General features: G+C 42.7%; 1 protein-coding gene across 1 annotated transcript in view; it reads left to right on the forward strand.

The window, feature by feature from the left end:
* The window catches only part of LOC143962737 (cysteine repeat modular protein 2-like), a 198,547-nt gene that overhangs the window by 57,483 nt on the left and 125,380 nt on the right, over nt 1-15,684 (forward strand). The window contains exons 8-10 of the mRNA XM_077472135.1: nt 48-246; nt 2,730-2,953; nt 9,487-9,729. Of these exons, the coding sequence (XP_077328261.1) occupies nt 48-246; nt 2,730-2,953; nt 9,487-9,729 (666 nt within the window). The remainder of the gene's footprint in view (nt 1-47; nt 247-2,729; nt 2,954-9,486; nt 9,730-15,684) is intronic.

Consider the following 15,684-nt stretch of genomic DNA (forward strand, 5'->3'; position numbering starts at 1 on the left):
AGAGTGTACAATGAGGATCTCTCATGCAATTCCTGACTATATTTCAGGTTATTTTCTGGATGAAGAAAACCAGTGTGTCCCCAATTGTCCACAGGGATTCTTTGGAGATCCATTCAGTCAAACCTGTGAAAAATGCTCAGTGACCTGTGAAAGCTGTGCAGGTAGCAGTGAACACTGCTTAAAATGTAATTCCAAAGATCATCATTTGTTTCTTCATGAAGGAAACTGCCTTTCTGGCTGTCCAGAGTAAGTAATGCTCACCTATGTTATCAAATAACTAGTAAACTATCAAGATACGTTATGGGTGACCCCACTGCCAGGGGGCACAATAATATGAGCATATGATAGTCCACCTCCCACCAGAGATCACGTGTTACTGATGTGTGCAGAGGTGCAACATTGGGCAGCGGTTGTAGTAATAGAACTGTATTGTAATTGTAGCTCATACAAGCACAACTACCAGGTGGGAAATCAGCACAACCAGGCGCACTCACAGCATGTTGTAGAGTACAGTGTAACAGCAGGTCTTGGATGCCCCTGATAGCATCTGTCTCAAGGGATGGAATGTGGCCTGGCCTGCCTGTTCCCAAACAAGGAGGCTTCCAATTAGGTAAGCGTGTCCCTGCACTTTTCCTACTCATCTGGAACCTCTCCCTACCGCTTATACTGTCTCTGACAGGCAGATTACCTGTCCCTACACTACCCACATTCAAAATGTGCACCAAGCCTGGGAGCCAAGGTCTTAAACAGACTCTGCTTCACCCAAGATGGACAGCAGAGTCATATGGGGTAGCAGCATCCAACCGGATAGCTTATCCAGTGACTCAGGAAACCATAGAGCAGGGATATGCAATTAGCGGACCTCCAGCTGTTGCAAAACTACAAGTTCCATCATGCCTCTGCCTCTGGGTGTCATGTTTGTGGCTGTCAGAGTCTTGCTATGCCTCATGGGACTTTTAGTTCTGCAACAGCTAATTGCATATGTAAACTGGCAATATTTAAAAAACCAAAGTCCTTTATAATACTGCAGCAGCGCTTCTCATACACTGTCCAATGTGAATTGTCAGTTGTTTATAAAAGACATAAACTGGTAAGAAAGATGCGTTTTTTTTGCTGTGCTGAAAAGCTTCCACCAAGGATCACCCTGTGCGATGAAATCTCCCCTTTGGGGATGCACTCACCAAACAGCCAAAAATTCTGCGCCTTTAAGAGAATAACAATTCCACTTTTCACCATCTCATCCACCATCCACCAGGTGTCAGTATACAGTATCAAAAGGGCTGGTCGTCGTGTACCCGGATGTGCCTGCTGCTGGTTCCAGGCAAGCCTCAGACTGAGGCACACCGAGTTCCGCTACAATGAAACAAGAGCATGCAACAAGTCTCTACCTAATGTAGTCCCGGCACACAGTGTCTACCTAATGTAGTCCCGGCACACAGTCTCTACCTAATGTAGTCCCGGCACACAGTGCCGGGACTACACTCATTCCTCAGATCCTTCTCTCATAGAAACCTTTCTATGAGTGGAAGAATCTGAGGAATGAATGTAGTCCTGACACTGTGTTTGGGTAGAGACTTGTTGCATGCTCTTGTTTCATTGTAGCGGGCTCGGTGTGCCTCCGCCTGAGGCTTGCCTGGAACCAGCAGCAGACACATCTGGCTACACGATGATCAGCCCTTTTGAAACTGTATACTGACACCTGGTGGATGGTGGGAGATGAGATGGTGAAAAGTGGAATTGTTATTCTCTTAAAGGCACAGATTTTTTTGCTGTTTGGTGAGTGCATCCCCAAAGGGCAGATTTCATCGCACAGGGTGATCCTTGGTGGAAGTTTTCAGCACAGCAAAAAAACGCATATTTCTTACCAGTTTATGTCTTTTATAGACAACCGACCATTCACATTGGACGGTGTATGAGAAGCGCTGCTGCAGTATTATAAAGGACTTTGCTTTTTAAATATTGCCAGTTTACATGTTGTTTTGGAGTAAGCAGCAGCTTCATATGGGACTATATCTCAAATTTTATATTGTTATTTTTATCAAAAACGAATAGACGATTGTCCATAAAGAGCGGAGGGGTGTTCATTGTGGGCGGGTTATTAGAACATCAGATTTTACTATATTAGCTAATTGCATATCCCTGCCATAGAGGAACTATGTTTCTCTTGACTCCCTCTGCAGTGCCGCTGCGGTTGAACGCCACCTGCAGTGGAGAAAATAGACTGCACCTGCCTACAGATTTGACCAGCTACAGATGTGGATAGCTTAAGGCTTGCACATTGTGTGCAGTAAGCTGCAGCTTTGATGTGATCTCTCTCAAAACTTGCAGACCTAGTACTAGTTGGGAGTAAACTCATAACATTTCTTGCTGTAACTCAACTAGGATAGGTGTGGTACTGTAGAGTAGTATTAACTAGGGTGTGTTTCAAGGTTACTTTTATTAATGGTTTGCAATTAATCTCATATCTTCGTATAGATTAATTTTGCTAAGAATCATTACAATGTATGAGTTTCAACACTTTTATTTTTTTGGAAACATTTTACAAACTAGAATTCCCAATTGAATTATATAGACATGCAGACAACATTCACTTGTAAAATGCAATGGCTATTGTGTTACTACAGTGTTTTTCAATGTACAAGTTACACAGGAATATGGCTATTTAGTGGCATAAGCTGTAGAAATGTAATGAAAAGGCTGTTTTGTAACAAAATGCTTTATTTGTGCAGTGGCTACTTTGGGAATGCTGAAGGCTCATGTGAGGTCTGTGATGGATCCTGTTGGACATGTGATGAAAGTAAAACAAATTGTTTGTCGTGTGTGGATGGTCTGTACCTAGAGAACAGCATGTGCCTTCCAAATTGTTCTCTGAGGTATTATCCAGATGAAGATGGTATCTGCAAACACTGTTCAGCCCATTGCACTGTCTGTGCTGATGAAAGAACATGTCTTGGTATACATTATCTTTACTACACTGTTTGTAGTTTTCAGAGTGTTTTATGCATGCCTTGTGTGTCATATATTCCTGCCATATAAAAACAATTCGTTTTAGTTGTCTTGCATCAGTGTCACGATGCTCATAATTGGGGGAAGCTGATACTGGAAGGTTTTTACCTTAATGCATAGAATGCACATTCATACTCACCTAGTTTACGTAGATACAGCATTGATGTGATGCTGCAGCTGTCCCCTGCCACTCTACACGAGTACTGACTGATCAAAGACCACTGATTGCTCAGCTCTACGGTTTATTCTAAGCACAGAGTGGTGTCTGTCAGTCACCATTCTCTGCTCTGCCCCTCCAGCTTTCACTGGAGTGAATTCAGAAGATGCAGTCAATCCACTTGTTGGTAATATTTTTTCCAGATTGGATGAACAGGATCACCGCATGGATCAGTTTGCCGTGGTGTTACAAACGCTCCTGAGTCACACAGCTCACCTGGAATCTCCCACTGTGGCTGCCTGTGTTGCAGGCTGTCCCTGCTGCTGCTTCAGTCTCTGCGCAGGCACCTGCCTTGAGTAATATCTTTATAAACCCTTGTACACACGGTCGAAGATTCAGTCGGAATGTGTCCTATCGGACCGTTTTGTTGGATATTCCGACTATGTGTGGTCTCCATCGGACTGTTTCCGCCGGAATATCCGACGGGCTGACTTTTCCAACTTGCCGGTAAACTTTTCCGACAAAATGCTCCGATCGGACATACTCCGATCATGTGTAGCCTACTCCGACGGACAAAGTGCCATGCATGCTCAGATCAAATTCCTAGACCAAAGCTATTAGCTACTAGCCTGAACGTAGTCCCGTCGTAACTAAATAACGCCATCACGTTAGGTACAATCGGATTTTCCGACAACTTAGTCCGACCGTGTGTATGCAACATCACTTCCGGACCTCTTCCAGAATTAATCAGTCGCAATTACTCTGACGGATTTGGTTGTCGGAATCTCCGACCGTGTGTACAAGGGCCAAGAGGTATGACTGGTTCTGCTCCACTTCCCTAGCAAGTTGGAGGCGATCCAGTTCAATTCAGAGGGTTTCTCAACCAGGTTGAGATATACTTTGAGATGCTGCCCCAGGAATTTCCCACGGACAGAAGCAAAGTAGGTTTTGTGATATCTTTGCTTTCTGAGAGAGCCTTGGCTCTATGGGAGATGCAAAAACCTGCTGTCCTGAGTTTGTGGCTTCCTTTAATAGGGTATTTGACGTTCCCGCAAGCTCTGCTTCTGCTGCCAAGTGCCTTGTGTCCATCAAACAGAGTACAAGAACTGCTGCAGATTACGCTATTGAATTCTGTACTCTGGCAGCAGAGGTTGCTTGGAACAATGAGGCCCTCTTGACTGCTTTTGCTCATGGTCTCTCGGATACCATCAAGGATGAGATAGCAGCCAGAGATATACCCACTGAGCTGGAGAAGTTAATCACATTTGCCATCTTCATTGACTCCAGACTCAAAGAAAGACTCTCTTTTAAGGAGCACTTGCAGAAGCCTCCTGTATATTTGTCTCTGAGCTTTACGCATCTCTCTGCGGATGAGAGAACCCTTATGAGGAGGGAGAGTTTATGCCTTTATTGTGGCCAGGCAGGTCACTTTTTGAAGTCTTGTCCTATCTGTCCAGGAAACGTACAAACCTTGAGGTCCTGTCATGGGCAGACCTTAGGTGGTCTTGTTTCATCCCCAGTTATCCAGAAGGATAAGCCCCTGGTTTTGGTCACCCTTTCTTGGGCTGAGTCGTCCATCGAGATACAGGCTCTAATCGACTCTGGGGCTGCAGGCCTGTTCATTGATGCTGCCTTTGTATCAAAGCACTCAATTCAGCTGCAGGTGCATGACACTCCACTTAACTCCACTCCACTTGACACTTAATGGGAGACCTGTACAGCCTGCCTATGTGATTCATGAGACTGTTCCGTTGTCCATGGCCGTAGGGGTGCTTCACCATGAGATAATCCAATTCCAAGTTATTTCCTCACATAAGTTTCCTCTGATTATTGGTTATCCTTGGTTACAGAGGCACAACCCCTCTTTTGATTGATTCTGTGCTGAGGTTCTCTCCTGGTCACCACAATGCAGTAAGACATGCTTCCAGAAGGTAGCCAAGGTCCTGTACATCTCTTCTCTCTTCTTCCTGCCGGAGGAGTACCGTGATTTTAGCGATGTCTTTGACAAAGGTCAAGCCGGTAGTTTGCCTCCACACTGGTCATATGATTGCGCAATTGACCTTCAACCTGGTGCTATACCCCTTCCTGGCTGGGTTTACCTTCTGTCGGTCTTGGAGGATAAGGTCATGGAGGAGTATGTTGCATTCACACTTTCTGCAAATCATCATTTAATGCTGGTGCTGGTTTCTTCTTTGTGAAGAAGAGGAGTGGTGAACTGAGACCTTGTATTGATTATAGGGGTCTCAATTGTTTCATGATTATGAATACCTATCCGATTCCATTGATTACGGAGTTATTTGACCGCCTCAAGGGAGCAATGGTTTTCACAAAGCTTGATTTGCGAGGGGGCATACAGTCTCATGATGATTAAGGAGAGCGACGAGTGGAAAACCAGAACAAGCCATTATGAGTACCTCATAATGCCTTATGGCCTTTGTAACACCCCAGCAGTTTTCCAGGAATTTATTAACAATGTCCTCTGAGATTTGTTGCAGTTATGTGTGGTGGTTTATCTTGACGATATACTCATATTTTCCAAGTTCCTGGAAAGCCACCACACAGATGTCTGTTGTGTGCTTCAGAAACTAAGAGAGAGCAATCTCTATTGTAAATTGGAGAAGTGTGAATTCCATCATGAACAGGTTAAATTCCTGGGTTATGTCATTTCCACTGATGGTTTTTTGATGGACCCAGAGAAACTTTCAGCAGTCCTACAGTGGCCCGACACAGGGGTTTGAGTCCCCGGCAGTGTTTTCTTCGATATGTCAACTATTACTAGTTTAATTGCAACTTCTGGTCTCTGGTCAAGCCCCTGACTGATATGACCAGAAAGGACCATAACCCACAGTGTTGGTCTCCGGAGTCCATTGAGGCCTTTGAGAGTCTCAAGGCTGTCTTTGTTTCTGCTCCTGTGTTGGCACATCCTAATCCTATGTAACCTTTTTATCCTTGAGGTTGATGTTTCTGAAACGGGAGTTTGAGCCCTTCTGTCTCAACGTCCTACCTCTGAGAGAGCGCTGTGCATCATTGTGGGTACTTTTCCAAGAAATTGACACCTGTGGAGTGTAATTAGGAGATTGGTGACAGAGAGCTGTTAGCGATCATTTTAGCTCTGAAAGAATGGAGACATCTCCTCGAAGGTTCCACTGTGCCGTTCTCATTCTTAATGACCACAAGAATCTCACATTCTTGTCTGAGGCTAAATGCCTCTCTCCCAGAAGGGCACAATAGACTCTTTTCTTGTCTAGTTTCAATTACATTATCTCATTCTTACCCTGCACTAAGAATGGAAGGGCTCACTCTTTGTCACAACAATTTTCCTCCACTTCCAAGATGGAGTAGTTTACGGTTCCTGTGATTCCTCCTGATCGTATTCTGGCTACGGTTTGCACCAGTCTCACTTCTCCTTTGGGTGACAAAATTCTTGCTGCTCAAGTTCATGCTCCTCCTGAGAAACCTTGTGACCGCTGCTTTGTCCCTGAGAGTCCCTGTACTGCCATGCTCTAGACTTGCCATTCTCCCAAGGCTGCTGACCACCCTGGGAAGAATTTACTCTTTTGGGCCATTTCCCTACAATTCTAGTGGCCTAGTCTATGTGCTGATGTAACTGCCTTCGTAGCTGCCTGTTCCGTGTGTGCTCAGAGTAAGACTCCACAACACCTTCCAGTGGGCCCCCTACAACCCATACTCAGTGGAGAGAGGCCCTGGACCCACCTGTCTATGGATTTCATTGTGGAGTTACCCAACTCCCAGGGCAACACAGTAATCCTTATGGTGGTTGACCGGTTCTTGAAAATGTCTCGTTGTATTTCACTTAAGAAGTTGCCCACTTCTAAGAAACTGGCTTCCATTTTTGCTTGGGAGATCTTTCGCTTACATGGGCTACCCAAGGTGATTGTCTCCGACAGGGGTAGTCATTTTGTGTCCCGGTTCTGGCAAGCCTTTTGTGCACAGTTGGGATTTCAGCTTGCTTTTTCCTCTGTGTATCACCCGCAGTCTAATGGGGCAGCAGAATGAGCCAATCAGTTCTTGGAGCAATTCCTACATTGCAATATTTCTGACCATCATAACAACTGGTCAGACCTCTTACTGTGGACAGAGTTTGCTGAAATAATGCCTTGAATTCTGCTTCCCGATTGTCCCCGTTTATGGCGAACTATGGTTTCCATCCTTCCATGTTGCCTGACTCATTTTTTCCGCAGAGTATTCCTGCATTAGAAGAGTATCTCCGTGGTCTTTGTTCCACTTGGACACAAGTCCAGGAGGCTTTGCGACATGCTAATGATAGGTACAGACTCCATGATGACTGCAGACACCTGCCTGCACCTTCCTACCAGGTTGGGGACAAGGTCTGGCTGTAATCTCGCAACCTCCGACTTCGTGTTCACTCTCTGAAGTTCACACCTCGGTTTATTGGGCTTTTCCGTATTCTTCGCAGGATTAACCGAGTAGCTTACGCATTAGACCTTCCTTCTAATATGCGTATCTCAAATGTATTTCATGTCTCCTTATTAAAACCTTTGGTCTGCAACCGCTTTACCACCTCCTGTACACTTTGAGAACCATGAGGAGTATGAAGTACAGTCCATTGTTGACTCCTGTAGGTTCTGTGGGTGTATACAGTACCTGGTGTATTGGAAAGGTTATGGTCCGGAGGAACGCTCTTGGGTCTCATCCTCGGATGTTCATGCCCCTGTCCTTCTTTGCGATTACCATAGATGTTTTCTCCTCAAGCTTGGTGGTCCTCCGAGGGGGAGGGGTCATTGAGGAGGAGGTAATGTCAGGGCTGGGCTCAGCCCTTCCTTCTCTGAGCTGGCCGCTCAGCTGTCGGCTAATTGCCAGCTCTTATCTCTCCACAGTGACTCACCTGTTGATGAATGATGATATCCTGCTTGTCAGTCCTGCCAACTTAAGCCGTCCAGCCCAGATGATCTCGGCCTTCGCCTTATTCACATCTCTAGAAACGCTCTCCTGTGTTCCTGTGCAGAACATGCGAACAGGCAAAAACTTTGTTCTAACATGCGAACACCTTTAAAGTCTATGGCACACGAATTTGAAAAATCAGAAGTGCTAATTTTAAGGGTTAATATGCAAGTTATTGTCATAAAAAGTGTTTGCAGACCTGGGTCCTGCCCCAGGGGACATGTATCAATGCAAAAAAAGTTTTAAAAATGTCCCTTTTTTCATGAGCAGTGATTTTAATAATGCTTAAAGTGAAACAATAATAGTGAAATATTCCTTTAAATTTTGCCTGGGGGTGTATATAGTATGGCTGTAAAGTGGCACATTTTTCCCATGTTTAGAACAGTCCCTGCACAAAATGACATTTCACTTGAAGCATTATTAAAATCATTGCTCCCGAAAAAACATCAGTTTTTAAAACTTTTTTTTGCATTGATATATGTCCCCTGGGGCGAGACCCAGGTCCCCAAACACTTTTTATGACAATACCATGCATATAAGCCTTTAAAATGAGCACTTTTGATTTCTCCCACAGACTTTTAAAGGATGTTCTGCGGCTTTAGAATTTGCCGCAAACACCCCAAATTGTTTGCTATATGGTCAACAGGCGAACACCCAATGTTTGAGTCAAACTTACGTTGGACTCAAACATTGGGCTCATCCCTATTCCTGTTAAAAGACTTTTTTGGCTGACATTCCTTCTGGCTCCAGATTCTGCTTGCTGTTCTACTATGCTCATCTCTGGTTCCCTGACGTTTTGGCTTGTCTGACTATCCGTTCTGGTTCCAGAACTCTGGCTATGTTTTGACTACGTTTACTCTGTTTACCCTTTTTTATTATTATTAAACAAGTGAGATTTAAAAGTACTTCTGCCTCAGTCAGATTCATGGTTTCTGACAGAATTATAGGATGGCTCAAGGGAAGGAGGCTTTTCTTATAGTTAAGCATACAGCTCATAGCTATATTCGAAGAGTTCCTGAAATGTTTTTCTTTAATAATTGTGTTTTCAAGCAATCAGGCAGACAGAAGGCAAACATCAGGAAGCAGGCAGGACTGAATATGTGGGTTAAGGTGATGTCACCAAAGTGCATTAGCAGTTTCAGAGCTTAAATAATACCATAATACAATTGATTGTGATGTTATCTGGGGTGTTATTTCTGTATCCCATGTGTCCAGTGTTAAGAGTGTATAAGAAATCATTCTAGCACAAACTCTTCCTAACAAATGGTAAGATCAGCTTACAGACAGCCGACAAAGTGCAAAGCATGTAATGAAAGTAAAACCCACAGGAGCTGAAATTATTTATGAAGAACTGTCATTCTGGCACAGCTCTAAATGTTTTCTCTGTTTCCTCTTGAAAGAATGCAGTTACTTATATCTTCTCTTCAATGGCACCTGTAAGGCTACATGCCCTGATGGTTACTATGAAGATCTTGATGCTGGAAGATGTGTTTCGTGCCACATCAGCTGTGAAACATGCTCAGGGCCAGCAGACGATGACTGTGAGATGTGTCCTCCTGCCAGCTCCAAGCTGTACCAAGGCAGGTGTCTGACCAGCTGTCCCACTGGAACTTTCTATAACAGCGAAGTCAAGGAATGTCAAGGTATGAGAGATCCTATTGTTAATTTCCATGTTATTATTTACGTATGATACTATAAATGCCATTCTGAGATTTTCATAATGTAAGCGATCTGCTAAATTAGATTGGGAAGAAAATAAAGACATCTAGCACCAAGGATACTGATGGAAGATTGAGGAATTAAATGAGATTGTTGCCACCTGAGTACCAGTGAATTACCACTGAATATGGCAAGAAGAAAGAAGTAGGTCTATAATCCCACAATCTGGTGATAGTGAACTAACTGCTATTAACCTAGTCCTTTACTGGACAAATGTGACATAGATTAAATCAAACAATTCTGTATTAATCAACACTGTGGGGGTTATTTACTAAAGGCAACTCCACTTTGCACTGAAAGTGCACTTGGAAGTGAAGTCGCTGTAGATCCAAGGGGGACATGCAAGGAAAATAAAAAATAGCATTTTAGCTTGCACATGATTGGATGATAAGATCAGCGCGACTGCACTTCCAAGTGCACTTACAGTGCAAAGTGGATTTGCCTTTCGTAAATAACCTCCTGCGTCTCTTAAATAAAATAATTCATACTGTTATACAAATATTTTTTTGTTCTGTGAAACAGACAAGGTGCAAAGTCTGTTGTGCCAGAACAGTAAAAAAAAAAAGTGCTTAGTGCAAAGAAAATGCATGTTCATAAGTAAAGTGCATACATCAAAAAATGTGTTTGTATTCCAAATCTTTAAAGTCCATTTTGCAATCCCAGAAGGAATCCCAAAAAAATGTGATCAGAAATAAATGTCTTGCAATAAAACACCCAGTGTACTCCTTTGCCATTTGTCCAAAACAAACTCACCAGAAGCAATGGCTGGTCAAATTATAAACCAGCAGAAGCACTCTGTGTTCTATATCAGTTAGATAGATTCTTCACTCTGCTACTCCTGATGTACCCTCTTGTTAGTTTATCTCCAGAGTTTAGACAGTCATACATAGAAATTTTAGGGGAAAGGAGGAAAAATTTCCATAGCGTAATACCATTAAAATGCTGATTTACTAAAAAAAAAACTTGTAAGAACTGTTTTTTGCACTAAGCAGTTTTTTGTTTACTGTGCTGGCACACAGTTTTTCTTTTGCACTTTTTTCAACATCATTTGCACTTTATTTGTCTATTTCACAGAACAAAAAAATGTTTGTATAACAGTATGATTTATTTTATTTGAGACACAATGGGGGTTATTTACTAAATGAAACTCCACTTTGCTCTGCAAGTGCACTTGGAAATAAAGTCGCTGTAGATCCGAGGGGGACATGCAAGGGAAATAAAAAACAGCATATTAGCTTGCACATGATTGGATGATAAAATCAGCAGAGCTTCCCCTCATTTCAGATCTACCCCTTAGATTTAAAGCGCCTGCACTTCCAAGTGCACTTGCAGTGTAAAGTGGATTTGCCTTTTGTAAATAACCCTCAATGTTGATTAACATACAGAATTGTTTTATTTAATCTATTTCATATATGTCCAGTAAGGGACTAGGTTAATAGCAGTGGGTTCACTATCCCCAGATTGTGGGGTTATAGATTTGTGTGGCTTGCATCTTTCTTCTTGTTAAATTAGATTATTATGTGTTACCTTTATTATATACAGTATATATATATTAGCAACGTACGGCACAATAAAGTAAATTTGCTACAAGGGCAAGTTTAAAGAGGAACTGCCGTCTGCTTACATAAGTTGTATGTTGTATAAAAACATCTTTGCCATTCAGAAGCTTCCCTCCAACCACTATGCATATTATTTTATATATACTGTGATTCTGTACTTGCCAAATATGCTGCAGAAATCTCCCTCCAATGAGTCTCGCTGCAACTATTTTAACTGTGGGCAGCTGAAGCTGCTGCCTGTTCACTTCCTGGATTTAAATAGACACACAGAGACACGCCGCCAGCTCTGCAGCCCTGCAGCTCTCATTGGCCCTCTTATGACTCATCCTCACTCCCTTCCTATGAAAACCTCAAGAGAGTTAGAAAGAGAGCTGTGCATGATGTCATAAGCCTAGGCTTATTACCAGACAAGAAACAGGAAGTGGGGTGTATAAGGTATTTACTGGCATAAAAAAAATGTTTTATTATTCAAAGTTAAAACAAGAGGGGCACAAGATTTAATAGATGGAGATATAAACAAATGACTGGAGTAGTAACTGATTGCTCATAGACTTAGCCATACAGGTAGAATGCAGTAGCATCTTGAAGCTATCGGTCACACAATTGTGTGACCATGCAAGATTGTTGACTACTTATAGCTTACTCCATAGTCAGCCATTTGTCTCATCTTTTTGTTTCATCAATTGCAACACCTAGTGATTTTCTTGTAACAATCATAGTAGAACTACTAAAAATGTCCTCGCAATTGCCAGCAAATAGTTTATGAGAGCTTAAAGTGGTTGTAAACCCTTTTGTCTTACTTTTATCTACACATGCGCCGTTTAGGAGATATTTCATTTGTAGTGTGCCAATGTCAACATCGGCGCATGCACTGTGAAGAAACGGACCACTGTACCGTTTCTTCCCCTAGCGTGTGCCGTGACTGACGGCTCCAGTGCGCATGCGCGGGAGTGACGTCATGCGGCTCCTGCCAGTCACAGAGCTGGAGTCTGTGGAAGAAAGAGGGGCAAAGATGGACTCGGCCTGCACAGGGACATTGTGGGCTTTGTTTTTGCAGGTAAGTGTCATGTAATGCGCTAGTATGCGATGCATACTAGCTCTTTATGCTTTTAATTTACAGGCCTTGCGGGGAGCAAAAGAGGACGTAAAACCCATCAGGGTTTACTAAAGCTGGACAGTGCAAAATCAGGCTCACTTCTGCATAGAAACCAATGAGCTTCTAACCCCAGATTGTTCAATTAAGCTTTGGTAATAAAACCTGGAAGCTCATTGGTTTAATATGTAGAAGCGAGCCTGATTTTGCACTTTCCAGCTTTAGTAAATAAACCCCATTATGTACTTAAAAGTGGGGTATGCCTGTACTATGAGTGGCTTAAAGGGGTGTGGTTAAATAGTCTGAGATGAGGTAAATAGTGTAGGTGGCATGAGGTATGACATCATGCCCCATCTAATTCCAAGACCAGCCAACACTGGAGAGGTTAGAATGATGCAGTGGGGAGGTAATGAGCAGGCTTGGCAACTTCCACTACTTTTTTTTACTGATAACTGAAACCTAAAAAATTTACTGACAAGCTGCATTAAGAAATAATCAATATTTAAACATTAACATTATTCATAACAAGTAATCTGCCAGGCTTTACAAAATGAAAAAACAGGGTGATAAAAATGCGAACCTGACTAAGATTATGAAAGGCCTGGGAAAATGTATGATTTGGGGAGAAATGCTGCTATATAGCATGCTGTGGCAAACAGTTGCTATAATCAGAACCTCAGAATAGTCACTGTATACAATGCAAGGCCATGCCTTTAATCCTCAAAAGAAAAGTCCAAACATGCATCGAAATTTGTCCGGTTCCTGCCCAACCGACTAAAATTTGATCTGCGTATGGCCAGCTTTAACCTACCTCAAGGAAGAACTTCTATAGGACTATGTAACATAGAACATGTTTAAGTAAAGAAGTCAAGTCAGTGTAATGAGTGCAGAAGTCAAGATGAGAGTGAGGGGGGATGAGAGAGAGGAAAGTGAGGGAAAGGGGAGAGGGGGGTAAGAGAGAGTGGAGAGTGAGAAAGAGCAAGAAGAGGGTGACAGAGCAGAGAGAGGTGGGAGATGGGGGGGGGGGGGGGGTGGCAAAATAGGGGAGAGAGCATGGTGAGAGGGAGGAAGAAAGGAGGGTAAAAAGGGGTAGGAGTGTAAAGGGGGAGGGGGAAATTTGCACTGGTGCCAATGGATTATGATCTGTATCCTTGTGTGCCCATCACAGCAGCTTGCTACCTAATGGCTCTAACTCCACTTTTATACAGAGTCCCACCCTCTGCCCACAGGGCTTACTGAGGTAGCTGGTGCAAGGCATCTATATTAGCATAGTAAACAAAGGTAAAGGTGTTGGTGCAACATAACATCAAAGAGATAATGACTCAACATAATAAATGGTGCATCTCAAACCATGTGTAAATTGCAAACTACAACAGTCCAATATGACGCTCCCAACACCATAAAAACATAACATAAATTCTTCTAGTTGGATGTGTCTTCAAATAAATGCTTCACCACCAGTGCTCATGAGGTAGATGGCAACTCACCAAAGGTGTTTGACCTCTTTTTAAGGTAGGTCAAAATGCGTTTATTTGGATAAATCCTGGATTTGTGTCTCTCCACTTTGGGACTCCCTCTGGCATAGACTGGGGATGTAGGAATAGACTCCATCGGAGACACAAAGAAGAGTTTTATGGTGTAGTACGTTTTTATTTAAAAGGGTTTAAAAAATAGAACATAGGTTGTGCTCACATGTGACTGTGCCAATCTCGGCATTAAGGTGTCTACAGCATATGGGACCCAGAAATTATGAAATATGGGACCTGGACATTATGAAATATGGGACCCGGAAAAGACGGATCCAAGCATATGTGACGACCAATTAGCTGTGTGCTAATTTATCATCTGGTGAATTGGGTTCATTGGGCAGTACTATTTCCAAACTTTTGCTAATAAAGATTTTCTGTAATTTTTCTATGAGACTATGAGAATATTTTGATAATTTAAAGAAAAAAACGTTTTATGCATCTGTAAAGATTAGAATGAAATAAAGGAGGGTCCTTGTTGGGATTGAATGACAATATCTATAATCCACGGGTCACTTTGAAGCTAGGTAAATTGTTGTGGGTCAGTAAAGCCTTGTAACTAGGGGTACTGGGATGAAGCAGGGTACTTTTTTAATTGAGCTTACTCTTGCCCTTTATTAAAATATTATGACAAGTACATCATTGTCCATGTTCGGGATCCATGCCTTAATCCCTTTCTTCTGCCACAAACTAACATAGCAGCACGTTCTGCCAGCTCCTGGCTCTTTCAGTGTAGGCCTGGTTCCTTTGGTTTAGAGAAATTGAATGGGTGGAATGGAATGTTATTCAAAAAGCAACATAAGCAGTGCGGAGAAAAGTCTGCTAACTGGCATTGGCGTCAAAACTAAGAATAACAAGCTCCTGCTCAGTAGTGAAGTTTCATTTAAATGACTCAACTGACACACTTCATACAACAGAGGTTAAGAATCTGGATACAGAGATTGTTACAGCACTAAATATATCCCCAGACAAATCTCCATAACAAAGTTTACCAAGTTTCTGGTGCCAATCTCCATCGCACATATAGTCTAGGCTAGGGCAAGGTTATACAACCTAGAGCCATTGATCATTAATAATAATAATAATAATAATTAATAATAATTGATCAATAATACCTAATCTTCATCTTTTAAAAATGCCCTATTAGTTTTACGTTTCATTTGCCTTGCTAAAAGGTACTCTAGTACCTGTTTCTCTTAAAGGAGTTGCAAAGTCTCATGTTTTTTCACCTTAATGCATTCTATACACTAAGGTGAAAAACCTTCTGTGCTTCAGCTGTCCCCCCAGAGCCCCCTTTTTTCTTACCTGAACCCAATCATTCCAGCGATGAGCGTGAGCCCAGCAGCTTCAGCCGCTGTCTCAGGTCCTCAATGGATAGATTGATAGCAGCAGGAGCCATTGCCAACCGCTGCTGTCAATAAATTCTAGTGACACGGGGGAAGGGCCAAGTCCTGCTGTCTGTGTCAATGGATGTAGCAGCAGGACTCTGGAGTGCGCCCGCATGGGTGTCCCCATGGAAAGCAGCTCTCTGTGGGGGCACCCAATGAAGAGGAGGGCTCCGAAGCGCTGCCGGGGGACCCCAGAAAAGGAGGATTGGGCCACTCTGTGCAAAAGCCTTGCACAGAGCAGGTAAATAAAACATGTTTGTTTAAAAAAAAAAAAAACAAAAAAAAAAAACAGACCTTTACAATCACTTTAAAG

The sequence above is a fragment of the Lithobates pipiens genome, unplaced genomic scaffold (genome assembly GCF_037356315.1).
Source record: "Lithobates pipiens isolate NorthernLeopardFrog02 unplaced genomic scaffold, aLitPip1_a1.2 Scaffold_8, whole genome shotgun sequence".
In the NCBI taxonomy this organism is placed as follows: domain Eukaryota; kingdom Metazoa; phylum Chordata; class Amphibia; order Anura; family Ranidae; genus Lithobates; species Lithobates pipiens.